This window comes from Diabrotica virgifera, chromosome 7, assembly GCF_917563875.1.
Source record: "Diabrotica virgifera virgifera chromosome 7, PGI_DIABVI_V3a".
Lineage (NCBI taxonomy): Eukaryota > Metazoa > Arthropoda > Insecta > Coleoptera > Chrysomelidae > Diabrotica > Diabrotica virgifera.
The window spans coordinates 234,277,144-234,291,791 of NC_065449.1; the positions used below are offsets into that span (position 1 = coordinate 234,277,144).

The following is a 14,648-nucleotide window of genomic DNA, read 5'->3' on the forward strand; positions in this document are numbered from 1 at the left end:
TTTGAAAAATTATATTTCGAAAACTATAAATTTTAATTACCTTTACTAAACAACATTTTAAAGAAAAAATATGTAGGTTTTTTTTCTCTAAAGCAATGTCTATACCTATATCCTCGTGGACAAAAGTTATGGGACGAAAAACAAAATTTCTTTCTTTTGGGTTTCTTTGTGCTTTTTCTTTTGAATATATTTTTGTAAAAAAAAGTATCATTAGCTTTAAAAAGCAATATTTAGATAGGAAATTTAACCCGGAACAATTTTTATGTAGATATGTTTGAACCAAAAGTGCATAGAACTCACCCTAATGTAACCTGTGCCCAGGGACTAATTCACCCATTTCTGAAAAACGCACCCCTTTGAATGGTAGCACTCCGCGGTTCTTTCATATATAGATGTCCATTGACCATATGAAATAATAAAACCCCGTTAACGTTGTAGTTTCTTTTAGCTATCTTATTTTGAATATAATCAATAGCCTATAATATCACTAGTACAATATTTTGCCAATTAAATGTCATTTTATATACTTATAGGATAAGAACACTTCTGTTTAATTCCTGTTGACTTTTCATTAGAATATGTCTAAAAACGTTCAAAAAGAGTTAAAAAACATTCCCATTTACAAAAATCGCAAATATACAATTTCTGCTTCTTCTTTTTAATTACACCCTCCCATACTAAATTACACCATTTATTGCAGACATTGCACTTAATCCAAACCTCCTTGGTCTGCAATGTACTGCATAATTCTGAGAAACCGTCGTCTTCAGCAGAAGCAAAGCTCTTACATATTTTCTTTTTCTTTTTTCGAAACGTTCTTGCTTACAATTTTCCTAGCTGCCTGTGAAGTTGGCTTTTTTAATTACTGGTGTTTTTTAATTGCTGGTGTTTTTTAATTTTCTTTCATTAAAACATACCACATACCTAATTTGGTGTGGAGACAGAAGGCCTCCACACCAAATTTAAGAGCTGATCATTGCGAAGGTCTTGAACTCCTTAGCTTAACAGAGTACCGTAAAATGGGGTTACTTTGACCGCTGGGATGAATTTGACCGAAAACATAGAAAGATATCTATTGTGATATACTTCAGCCACCCTGTATAATTTTTAAAATTATTTTTAACGATTCAAATTTATAAATATCTAAGAATTCATTTTTAAATAAAAAAAAAAGAATTAATATTCCAAGGGTTGTTAAATGCACCGATATAACGAATTAAGAAAAAATGGTTTAAAAAACGGTCAAATTAACCCCACCTAAAAGAAAAATAAGTTTAACAGGCAAAAAGCATATACGGTCAAGCACCCAGATGAGGTGAACTTGACCAAAAGCATTTTTTATTTTTTTTTTCCTTTCATGATTGTTTTCTTGTAATTATAATCCAAGCTACTTAAAGTAGGCGTCTACTTTCGCATAAACCCATAACATATTTGCATATACAAAAATGTAGCAAAATTTAAAATATGATTTTTTTTGGATTAAAGTATAAAATCGGTCAGTCACCCCATTTTACGGTAATTAGGTTTTTTCGAGACACTCAAAGATCCAGGTAGCTGACTAATTTTTTAATTATTGAAGACCTATAGAAAGAAAACCTACCTGTTTCCTGCCTAGAGTTCGCGTCCGTTTTTTAATTATTAACAATTTAGTGCAAAAATCAATATTTTTTCGATTTTTTGTACTCCATTCAAAAGCTAAATAGTTGACATTAAATTACAACATACAGTTTTTTAGAACATTAAAAAACCTTCCAAATGCCGATATTTAAAATTTAAAAAGTTAATTTGCTGCTACGCAAACTGCAAAATAAGTTAAAATCGTTATTTGTTAATAACTTTTACCAAAACTACCTTAAAACTTTAGTGTTTCACCCAAAGTTTGGTATAGGGGTACTTAACAAACCTTCAAAATTTGAGACCGATCCATTAATTAGCTTAAGAGTTATTCTAATTGTTTATCCCAGAGACCTTTATTTTGTTATAACATAAGATAGAAAATAATGAAGATAGGGCAATTCTGCGTAAGCCAAATGAAAGTAGAAAACTAATACTATCAAAATGTACTAAAAAAGATAAAAAATTACCTAATAAAGTCAAAATTATTTTTAATTATTAACAATTTAGTGCAAAAATCGCGATTTGTTCGATTTTTTGCACTCCATTCAAAAGCTAAATAGTTGACATTATACTGTAAAATTTAATTTTTTATAACATTGAAAAACCTTCAAAATGCCGATTTTTGAAAGATAAAAAGTTAATTTGTTGCTACGCAAACTGCAAAATAAGTGAAAATTGTTATTTGTTAATAACTTTTACTAAAACTAACTTAGAACTTTAGTGTTTCACTTAAAGTTGGGTATTGGGGTACTTATCAAACCTTTAATTTGAGACCGATCCATTAATTAGTTTAGAGTTATTCTATTTGTTTATCCCAGAGACCTTTATTTTGCAATAAGATAAGACAGAAAATAATGAAGATAGGGCAACTCTGAGTATGCCAAATGAAAGTAGAAGAGTGATATTATCAAAATGTATTAAAAGAAGATAAAAAATAATTAATATAGCCAGAAATCCTAATACCAAATTTTTGAAATTTTGTAGTTTATAAGAATTTAGAATAACTTTAAAAATTTTGTCCGTATGAACAATCTTTTTATATATTCGAAAAGACAGTATTTTAACACGAATTTTCAAATAAAAAAATTTAGCTTGGCTTCATTTGGGACAAAGTTAGCCATATGTATTGTTTAATTCACAGCTAATTTGTTTATAATAATTAAGGAATCTCATTAGTGCCATTTTAAAGAATGGGATTTGTATTTTTTCTTAAACAATTTGCATAAACATTGTACCTTCACAGCACCCTCTACGATTTTTCAAAAATGTAGTTCAAACGATTACTAGGGGGAACCTACAAATCCACCGAGTTAAAATACCGAAAAAGCAATTTCAAGCGAATATAATTTTCTGTATCTCCGGATCAACTCAATGGATTTTGATCTTTCTTTTTTAATTTGTATGTAATTTCAACCTACATTACAAATATGCAATTTGTTTATAAATTGATTAATTAATAAACAGTCTAATTTGTTTAAACCATTGTTGAAAAAAACATTTTTTTTACAAAAATCTATTTTTTTAATCATAGTATCAATAATGATCATAGAAAAAGTTAAAGTACACTTTAATAAATAAATGATTTTTATTAGATAATAATTATTTATTGAAGATAATTTATTTATTAAATTATACCTTAACGTTTTCTATGATTAATAAAGATAGTATGATTATATTATAATCATGGATTTTTGGGAAAAAAATATTTTTTCAAAAATTTTTTAAACAAATTAGACTGTCTATTAATTAATAAATGTCTAGACAAATTGCATATTTGTAATGTACAGAAAAGTTATATACAAATTAAAAAAGAACGATCAAAATATTAGTTTTACCGTTTTTAGTTTTTGAACTCCTGCTATTGTCGGCTCCCAGCTTCCCCTTCACTTATCAAGACTAGTCACCAATTATTGAACTATATTTTTAAAAATTCGTGTAAAATACCAGCTTTTCTAATATGCAAAATGATTTTTTCTACGGGCAATATTTTTAAAGTTATTCTACGTGTTTATAAACTACAAAATTTCACAAATTTGGCATTAGGATTTTTGACTTTATTAGATAATTTTTTATCTTTTTTTAGTACATTTTGATAGTATTAGTTTTCTACTTTCATTTTTTGTACGCAGAATTGCCCTATCTTCATTATTTTCTGTCTTATGTTATAGCAAAATAAAGGTCTCTGGGATAAACAATTAGAATAACTCTTAAGCTAATTATTAATGGATCGATCTCAAATTTTGAAGGTTTAATAAGTACCCCAATACCCAACTTTGGGTGAAACACTAAAGTTCTAAGGCAGTTTTGGTAAAAGTTATTAACAAATAACGATTTTCATTTATTTTTCAGTTTGCGTAGCAACAAATTAACTTTTTAAATTTTAGATATCGGCATTTTGGAGGTTTTTCAATATTCTAAAAAAACTGTATGTTGTAATTTAATGTCAACTATTTAGCTTTTGAATGGAGTACAAAAAATCGAAAAAATCATGATTTTTGCACTAAATTGTTAATAAATAAAAAACGGACGCAAACTCTAGGCAGGAAACAGGTAGGTTTCCTTCCTATAGGTCTACAATAACTAAAAAAGTAGTCGGCTACCTGGATCTTTGAGTGTCCCGAACATGGTCTATTTCAAGCTTATTACCCTGGAGTATTAGGAGATACCTGAGGTAAAGGAGATATTATATCATATACATACATAGTGTTACGTAGGGATGTCCACGAGTTACTTCACGCAAAGATCCCTGGTTCGAAATCAAATTAAAGAAAATAACTTTCGTTTACAGAAAATTACCCCTATTAAAAATACGCAAGTGTAGCTTAAAATAAAGTTTTTATTTGGATGTTATCCGAAGAATGTTACAAACTCGACTGACTTAAAAACATAATATCCAATATCTACACATTCCTTAAAACTGCAATACATTCTTATCGTTTCAATCTCTAGTGGGCAGGCTAGTAAGCCCATCATCCCTTCACCTTAAAACAACGAAAAACAAACCATATGGCTCGCCGTAGGTATAAAGCAGAAATATCTTTTAAACACGGACACTGCCATATTTTATAATGACTCGACATTCTCCCACCTTGGGGAATTTGACAAAATTTCTCAAAAAATACAGAGTCACGAAAAATTACAATAAAATATCAAATAAAGTAAATAGTAAAATATATCAAAAACAAACAGAGTCATGAAAAAATCAAGTCAAGAAAATGTCACTTGAATCTTACAGGAGTTTTAACTACCCGGCCACTTCGCGTACATCTTTCATTTAGATCGGGTGCTCTGCTTTTTGTCACTCCCGCACTTATTTCACTTGATTCTTCCTCAGCCTGGAGCTGACAACCGTTCTCTTGAGGCACTGTCTTTGGAGCCGCATCCCGTAGGGTAATGCCCTGGATATTCTCGCCAGCAGTAACTGCCTCCACGACTTCCACTGGGTAAAGCCTTTGCAACGGTCTCAGAAGTTGGCCTTGTGCTGTCGCAAGACGAACTAACCGCACCTGATTATCTCTACCGGGTAAAAGTTCAATAACTTTTCCTAAAGGCCACTGAAGACGCTTGATGTTTTCGTTGCCTACTAAAACGACATCCCCGATAGACACTTTAGACACTTTCGTCTTCTTCGTTCCCGCTTTGAGTTGAGCCAGATATTCAGCACGAAATCTTTTTCGCAAATGACTTCTCAACTCTTGCAAACGGCGTATTTTGCGTGTGAGAGAATTCTGCTCCAGCAAATCACAATCCGGCAACTCGTAACTGACTTGCTCACGTAAAAACATACCTGGCGTCAACGCGGCTAACTCAGTAGGATCATCCGAAATATACGTCAATGGCCGCGAGTTGACTATACTCTCACAATCACACAACAATGTCAATAAGTCTTCATAATTGAGAGACGCTCGACCCAAAACTTTTCGCAAAAGTCCTTTCACAATACCTATTAATCGCTCCCAAAATCCACCCCACCATGCAGCTGTAGGGGGGTTGAAACGCCACTTAATACGTTGTGTAGAACTATATTCCGCGATCATGTTCCAGTCCAATTGCTTAAGCGCGTTCTCAAGTCCCGTAAAATTCGTTCCATTGTCACTATAAACCGTTCTCGGGCGTCCACGCCTGGCAACAAAGCGACGGAAAGCTTGAATAAATGCATTTGTTGACAAGGAGGTAACGAGTTCCAGATGAACTGCGCGATAAACGGCACAAGTGAACAAACAAATCCATGCCTTCTCGCCCGATTTCAAGTAAAGAGGCCCAGCTAAGTCCACCCCGGAAATCTCAAACACTGCAGCATCTCGAACTCTATCGGCCGGCAATGAAGGCGTTTGTACTTCGAACGATTTCCCATCTTGTCTCTTGCACACACCACATTCTTTTAAAATGGACCGCACAATCCGTCTACCCCCTAAAGTCCAATATTTTTCGCGGAGCAAACTAAGCAGTCCCTGTGTACCAACGTGACAAGAGTTTTTGTGTAAGCTCAAAATCAACTTGCGCACTATAAAATGTTCACCCGGAAGTAAGATAGGCAGACGAAAATCTTCCGTGTCAATTCTCTCGGTAACGCGAGTTTTTAAACGTATAAGTCCAAATTCATCGACAAACGTGTTTAGCGAGGAAATTCGTTTCGTATCTGAACCGAACGCTTCTTTCTGCACTAACTTCAACACAAACATTTCGGCTTTGTCGATTTCCTCCGCGACCAATTCGCCTGTAAGTTTTCCATTTGAATTTCTCGTATTGTAACAAAATCGTAGCGTCCAAGCCATCATTCTTAACAGTTTTGTGTACTGAGAAAAGTAACGCAGGTGCCAATCGTCGGACGTCATATTCAATAGTGACGAAATGGCTTTTTTCTTTTTCTCAGTGCCGACTTCTTCTTCATCAACCTCTACTTTTTGTTGGGGCCAATAATTTTCGTTTCTGTACAACCATTCCGGGCCCTCCCACCATCGAGATTCGAACAATTGCCGAACACCACAGCCTCTTGATGGAAGATCGGCAGGGTTGAGAGAACCAGGCACATATTTCCAACACTCAGCATTGGCTAAATTTCTAATCTCCTGAACTCTATTAAAAACAAAAACAGACCAGTCATCCTTACGTTGAATCCAAGAAAGAACCGTAGTGGAATCACTCCAAAAATAAGACTCAACATGCTGAGAAAATTGTCTTTTGACTGACTGATAAAGTCTAGCACCAATAGTGGCTGCCAACAGTTCCAATCTAGGTATAGAAATCTTCTTCAAAGGAGCCACACGACTCTTAGCTGCTATAAGAAAAATCGAAACACCATCATTCCGAAGAACTCTCAAAAACACTACGGCTGCATAAGCTTTCTTACTTGCATCTGAAAAGGTGTGCAAACTCCAATGGTCAGCTTCAATGGGCCCAGCCTGGATCCAACGTGGAATCTCAATACTCGACAGTTCAGGAAGATGAGTAACCCATTGACAAAATTCCTCAGCCATGTCATTCTCGACTGGTGCATCCCATCCCAGGCGCTTTTCCCAAAGTTTCTGCAGCAACAGTTTAGGGAACAGAGATACTGGACAGGTAAAACCAATAGGGTCAAATATACTCTGAGCTACAGAAAGCATCAGTCTCTTAGTTATGGGTTCTTTTCCGACCACTCCCTGAAAAATTTCACCATTGATTTTTAGTGTGTCTCTTGAGGAGTCCCAGAGAAGACCAAGAACAGGGACAACTGTTTTTGTACTACCAGAAGACTCCCACCCTCTCAAATCCATCTTAGCTTCCTCCATGATGGCAGTTGCTCCTGATACGAGCTTTCTCAACTCAGTCTCATCAGTAACACTAGTCACACAATTATCTACATAGAACCCAATCATAAGCCTTTCAATTGTATTTTTAGAGTACGGCATATCATTACAACACTTCTCCAGCGCCTTTATCAAATGAAATTCTATAGTAGCACCCAGAAGAAATGGACTACAGTTGACTCCAAAAACAACTCTCCTATGTCGAAATACAAATTCCTTTCCTTCATTGTTTACCCATAGGAACCTCAAAAAATCTCTGTCCTTCGAATGTACAGAAATTTGAAGAAAAGCCTTTCGAATATCCGACACAACACCTATTTTTTGTTGTCTGAACCGTAATAACACAGAAGGAATAAGTTCAATAAGATTAGGCCCTACCTCTAAACACTGGTTCAAAGAAGGACGACCCTGTTCATGAGATGATGCATCAAAGACTGGCCTAATTTTCGTGGTTTCGCTAGTATTTTTAATAACGGGCCTGTGAGGCAAATAGTGCACACAATTATTCTCTTCGGGATCATTTACTATTTCGATCACACCCTCGTTCAACCACTCATTGAATATTAAATTATACGATTCAAACAAATTTGACTTTTTCAACTTATTTAAAGTAGTATCTAACCTTCTTCTAGCGACAACTAAATTATCTGAAATTAAAGGATGCTTGTTCAACCAAGGTAACATAACCTCATACCTACCTTCGTTGTCACATCGGATAGTCTCATAGAAAAAATTCTTAGCCTCCTTGGCCGCCACCTCTCGTGTCAATTTTTCTACAGGATCGGTTATCCCAATAATATCAAGCTCCCAGAGTTTCGCCACAGAAGAACTATCAACAAACAACGCAATCGACATCATAGATGTGCTGAAATTAGAAGCAACTGCCGGCACCTTGCCCATAAGAGTCCAACCTAACAAAGTTTCAACTGCTACAAGACCACACTGTAACTGATATTTCCTTCCTGTATACAATTTGCCTACAACATCAGCTCCTAACAAAATCTCAATTGGTGCTATATGTCCGACATCGCTGAGCGAAATATTCATGTCACTAAGTTCCCCAACCCAAGGGCCGTGATAAACAGGAGAAACATCTGCACAAATTTTTGGTTGATCTAAGGCATCAAATGAACAAGAGTAAGCTCCTTCACTCGCAGTTACCTTGTATAATTTATATCGTTGTTCAGAAGTACTTTTACCGCCAAATAACGTATGTACGATATTTTCCGTTCCTTTAGCAGAAAAACCCATTTCTTGTGCGGTACGCTGTAAAATATATGTTCTCTGCGATCCAGTGTCAATAAGTGCCCTTACTTGTTTAGTACCAAGTGCACTTCTTATGTTTACTCGCAAAGTTTGTAAAAAAACCTGTGTATTATTCAAATTCGCAAGCGTCTGATACTCAGTCCTATTTTCTTCCGAGCGGCTGATACTTGAGGTCGATGTATCAATTTTGTTAACAGGTAAATCAGGACACATCAAAACAACATGGGATTTACAACACAAAATACAATTCAAACGTGCTCTACAGTTCTTCGAAGAATGTCGCACCTTCAAACATCGAAAACAGGCTTTCTTCTCTGACAATGTTCGTCGTTTCTGTTCCATAGACAATTTTTGTGCTTTAAAACAATTGATACTGTCATGCTGTCCTTCGCAAAAAATACACCTGTCAACCTCATAATTTACCAACCCAGCCGCGGTCGCTGATGGCTGATCAGTTCCTTGCTTTGGTAATTTTATATTCTTCTTTTCAACCAGGTTATTAGATTTACATTTATTTTCAGTCGATAAACCAAAACCTTCCGTTGCTAAATTAATTTTTTGTTCATTTTGAACTTCATTTTGTAGAAAACTCATTAGCCCACTTAATCTTGTCTCCAAAGTTGAAACTTCTGCATATTCTTCGACATTGTGCATGGATACGGAACCAGAAGGCCTTAAAAACTGTGAAGATCTATGCCATAGTCTGATCATATCCTCCGGTAAACATGACTCAATAAGGGGATACAATATTGCCGCATATTTGTCAGCAGTTATGCCTAAGGTCTCAAGTGAACGAAGTTGACTCTCTATCATATCATATAGTGCAGAAACATTACAAGAACTACTAGAAACTCGACTCAAAATTAACTTTAAGAGCTCCCTAATATATACTTCAATCTGGAGATCCTCTCTGCCAAACCTAGACTTCAAACTCTTTATAATTTTTGAGTAATTATCGGCTACTGCAGGAAAACTCTCCACTAAACGTCTGGCCTTACTACCGTCTACAGTGGCTTGTCTCAAATAAGCTATTTTGTCGTTTAAATCAATCGATGGATCATCATGCACTACTTTGAACTGCGACCAAAATGGAAGCCAATCTATCAAGTCCCCAGAATATTTCTTGAATTCGATTGGAGGTAATTTAAAACTGCGCTTACCTTTTATTGATGACTCTGAACTTAAACTGGGTCTGTCTTCGCATTTGTACTTCAGTTCATAGTAGCGTGTGCTGTATCTATCCTTTGCCTCCATCTCACTGATTAATTCTGCCTCGGAAGCCTTTTCGACCATAGCTTCAAACACCGCACTTTCCACGACACACAGCTCATTGTACTTAACTTGTAACAGTTCCCACTGTACACTAATTTGTTGCCAGGGTCGAGTGTCCACCGTTTCAGATAACAAATTGTCCAAAACATTAGCAGCTGTCGTAAAAGCAGTACGAAGCACTGTTCGGCGTTTTGTTTCTAATTCCAATGCCATATTTCTCGCTTACAAGGGTAACAACTTCGGCCGAGCCTCACGACAAACGAATTTATTCGCCGGAAAAAAGTTTACACTCAAATAAGCGGAAACAACTAACTTTTAAGCACACCCGTATATATCTAAGTCCTTATCGCGGTCGCCAAAATGTTACGTAGGGATGTCCACGAGTTACTTCACGCAAAGATCCCTGGTTCGAAATCAAATTAAAGAAAATAACTTTCGTTTACAGAAAATTACCCCTATTAAAAATACGCAAGTGTAGCTTAAAATAAAGTTTTTATTTGGATGTTATCCGAAGAATGTTACAAACTCGACTGACTTAAAAACATAATATCCAATATCTACACATTCCTTAAAACTGCAATACATTCTTATCGTTTCAATCTCAAGTGGGCAGGCTAGTAAGCCCATCATCCCTTCACCTTAAAACAACGAAAAACAAACCATATGGCTCGCCGTATGTATAAAGCAGAAATATCTTTTAAACACGGACACTGCCATATTTTATAATGACTCGACACATAGAGGTACAAAATATCCTCCAGAAACGAAAGAATTTCACTCCTTTCAACTCCACCTTGCTGTTGTGAAGTGCTAACTTCGGACACTGGGATTATATTACCCACTACGGAGCTTGTAGTGTTATCTTTATATGGTTTGGAGTAACATTTTCCGGATTTCAAGCTCCAATTTTTCTTTTTGTTTAGGTAGATAGTCTTGTAATGGAAGTAGTACCTCGTTATGAATAAGAAGTGCTTTGTTCATGGATGGGATCAACGGTTTCATTTTGCACTATACATAGGTGGTTAAGTTGTACAAGATGGTTTAAATTTCCAATCTGGGAATATGTTAGGATTAATTGGACGGATACCTGCTGTCTCAAATCCACTAAGGCCGTGGTTAAGTGAGGCAGCTCTTTGATACGATATTCCAAACGAGCTATGTTACATAGAGTTACGACTTTTCCAATGTGTTTAAGCCATAAAATATCTTCCTCATTAAAATATGCCCCATTAGAGGTAAAAACACTGCTACATCTAACGGCTGCAATTCGTGTGTGCAATGTGGAGGAAACGATAGCATTATAATGCCATTTTCTCTACAATATTCTCTACCTTAGGTAGACTTGTGGCTTGAAAGACAATCAAGCAATAATAAGACGCCATTTTCAACTGAACACTATATGTATATGTATATTGTTGAAAATTCTTTAGGAACAGAATTCAGATATCAAATTCCATGTATCTAGGTTCGTTATAAAGAGAAAGTGTTCCATTTGGAGAGCCTTGAAATAATAGATAATTCATTTTATTGTTTGCAAGGTATATTAATTTATGCTGGAGGTTAAGTATACCCGCAGTATTTACACAGAGAACAATGGTAACATTTTGTAACCCTTAAGGTGCTTGTTCGGAAACCAACCTGTTTTCTCCCTTTAATTTTGGGCAACTTGCTAAGGACCGTTTAAAAATCAAACTCATCCCTCTTACTAGTTTCTTTCGTTGTAGATTGTTTCATTTCTTCGGAGATATAAGCAATATCGTGCAGAAGAATGATAAGCTTTTCTGGACGGTTTAATCATAATGCTTGTTAAACCTTGTTTAAAGTTCTCCCATACAGGTTTTCGTTAATATGCATTCTAGGTTCCGAAAACTCCATGAGCAAGGGCAACAGTTGAAAAAACATGTTAACACGACCTTGCCCGCAGAAGGTTAAAATTGGTATTGCCGCACTCTGATTATATTTGTACTGATTGTTAACAACAAACGCCATTTTAAAGTCACTATACTTAAAATAGTAGCCAAATATAAATTATAGGAACTGATCAGTGTGACGTGTACAAACATAACTAACATTTCACAACGTAAGTTGAGTTATTACAATTATTGTTTCCGAGGCTAGGCTTTGGTTGACCAAAGATATGTTTCAATTCTTTTTCTTGTTCTTCAAATGCAAATTCACTACTGGATATTAGCGATCACATTTTGTATTAACTATCTGTTTCTTGTAATATGTAGCAGAGATTCAGTGGAGTAGCGTGAGTGTCGGCCGCCTGGTGCGGAAGGCAATTTTGCCCCCCTGTTATTTAGGTATTTTAATTTATTATATAATGTATACTATACATTACATACATTAATTATAGAGAACTTTTCGTCGAGAACAGTTATGCACAGCATACAGTAGGTTGAATTTTAAATAAAAAAGTTTATCTAAGTTTGACAATCACGTTTATTAATACAAAAATTCTTTTATTTTAACGAATTAGATACATTGATATAACTATTATAACAGGTATTATAACAGTAAATTGATATAACTTATTAGTGAAATAAGATTAGTTTAGGTACACCTTGACGATCGACAAAATTAAATAAAATCAATTGTTCATTAGAAATAGAACGATACTATAATGTTATATTTTTATCTTTATTGAAAACTAATATGATTTTTTTTTGTTGGAATTAAAAACAAAACTTCGGTCTTTAATTAAAAGTTTATACGTCTACTTTTTTTTAGAGCAAAGTCTTTTATTGCACCGTCAATGTCTATTGCATCACACACCTCTTGCTCAATAGACAAAATAGCCAAATTAGTTAGTCTTAGCGCTGTTTCACATTATAATAATTTTGACCGTGCAATGGTTAAAAGCTACCTAGTGGCTCGAGCAATCATATGGAATCTTTCTCTCTTCTCCGAACGTTTCAAGCGGTGAAGAGAGAAAGATTCCATATGATTGCTCGAGCGACCATGTAGATTTTAACCATCGCACGATAAAAATTCTTATAATGTGAACAAGCGCTTAGAGTAATCATTCTCAATCTTAAATATTTTTTAATCAATTTCAATTTTGAGAAACTCCTCTCACAGCTGGCATTGCTTATAGCAACTGTGAAAAGTATTCGAAATATTATTAAAATATTGGGCAGAGTATCTTCCAGCTTGGATTTAACAATAAATTTAAATAATTCAAGTGAGTCTGTATTAATCAAATTTCGTTGCCTGTAGCAGCAACGAAAGTCCGCAGTCGAAGTTTTTATAGCTTGAAACCCTGCTCGTCAATTTCGTCAGAAGCGTAGTCTACATTTCTACATTTAGTGTTTTCTGGAACTAATAATATAGCCGACGTTAGATAAACAAACTTATCCGTTAAATTCTGTAGCTGTTGAAAACGCTCACGAATTACGAATTTCTACAATAACTCTATCTAACGAAGAAAACAGCTTTCGTCTCAACTCATTTTCACAAGACAAGTTAGCACCTCTAGTTCCGTCACCAAAAATATGCTTTCTTGTTATGCGCCTTCGAGGTTTTATGGATATTCCAAGTTCTTCACACATATTTTTGCATAACCTACAGCGCCATTGGCTCATTCCTCTCTTTTCTCTGTCAATATCATCTGCAAAGCATCTACTTTTTGAGCGCACAATCTTATGTCAAGTGCCATTGTTTGTAAATATTTTTGTGTATCATTCACTTCATGTAGCACCGGATGCCACAGGCCCAAAAAAACAAAGAAAGGAAAAGGACTGTATCAAAACTAGTAAAGCACCTGCATCTGTCCCTAGTGTTTACGCTTTTACATGCCTCTGTTAGTTTTTCCAAAATGACAAGAATATCTTTGTAATGATGCCATGTCACATTTACGGCATCGCCTCTTGCACTCCACCGCATGTCTTGAATCCTTCTTTTGCTTGTAGCTACTATCAGAACTTCCCAACGATGTGTCGATGAGGAAAAAAAAAAGAATAGCAACGTTCTAAATTGCCGAAAGAAGTTGTGCTGATTGTAAATCATAAACAGGGAATTCCCACAGGTCAGTATAGACGTTGATGCCAGTCGCTACAAAATATTAAAAGAAAAGGAATTCCCAGAATTCGTCACAAAATAAGTAATGAAACATTCCGTGTTTCTTTCAATCGGTCCGAATTTGTAGTTGCGATAAAAATATAAAATGTTTCAAATATTTATAAAATATTTTTATTATTTCTTGGTAAATTTTGCCGCCCACTGAAACTTTACGCCACTGCAGAGATTGTATGTCTTAAATACCTTTCCATAGTGTCCATTGCCCTCAATTTTACCCTCGATTATAAGTTGGAGGAACTGATAATTTTCTTTTCGCATGATGTGACCCAAATACGCTTTTCCCTTTCTTGATGGTTTCGAAAAATTGGCGTTCTTGGTTGATTCTTTTAAGGACATCTACATTTGTGACTTTCACCGTCCATGGTATCTTGAAGATACGGCGATAAAGCCACATTTCGAAAGCTTCTAATCTGTTCATATTCCTCGTTTGGAGTCTCCAGCCCTCTACGCCATATAGCAGCACCGACCATACCTTAGTAAACCTTAGTCTCAGTTAAAAATCGAACTCTGAACAGGTCAACTGAAACAGTCACGTTTCAATTGAACATGCTTTATATTCTCATAGGCTTGATGTTATTTTTATTTTGTATTTGATTTAAAAGGGAAAAAATAGCGACTGCC

General features: G+C 35.2%; 1 protein-coding gene across 1 annotated transcript; it reads right to left on the reverse strand.

Annotated features, from left to right (window-relative positions):
* Positions 1 to 527: 527 nt before the first annotated feature.
* Positions 528 to 10,157, reverse strand: LOC126888723 (uncharacterized). Its single transcript, XM_050657109.1, has 2 exons — positions 7,360 to 10,157; positions 528 to 582 (listed from the first exon to the last, which is right to left on the reverse strand). Exons 1-2 carry the CDS (start codon positions 10,155 to 10,157, stop codon positions 528 to 530), a joined length of 2,853 nt encoding a protein of 950 aa, XP_050513066.1.
* Positions 10,158 to 14,648: the final 4,491 nt, after the last annotated feature.

Excerpts from the sequence above, each read along its gene's own strand:
- LOC126888723 (XM_050657109.1), bottom strand. The coding sequence starts at position 10,157 with ATGGCATTGGAATTAGAAACAAAACGCCGAACAGTGCTTCGTACTGCT. Across the intron at positions 583-7,359 it reads GCTAAGATGGATTTGAGAGG|ACATATTCTAATGAAAAGTC; the intron begins GTGGGAGTCTTC and ends GAACGTTTTTAG.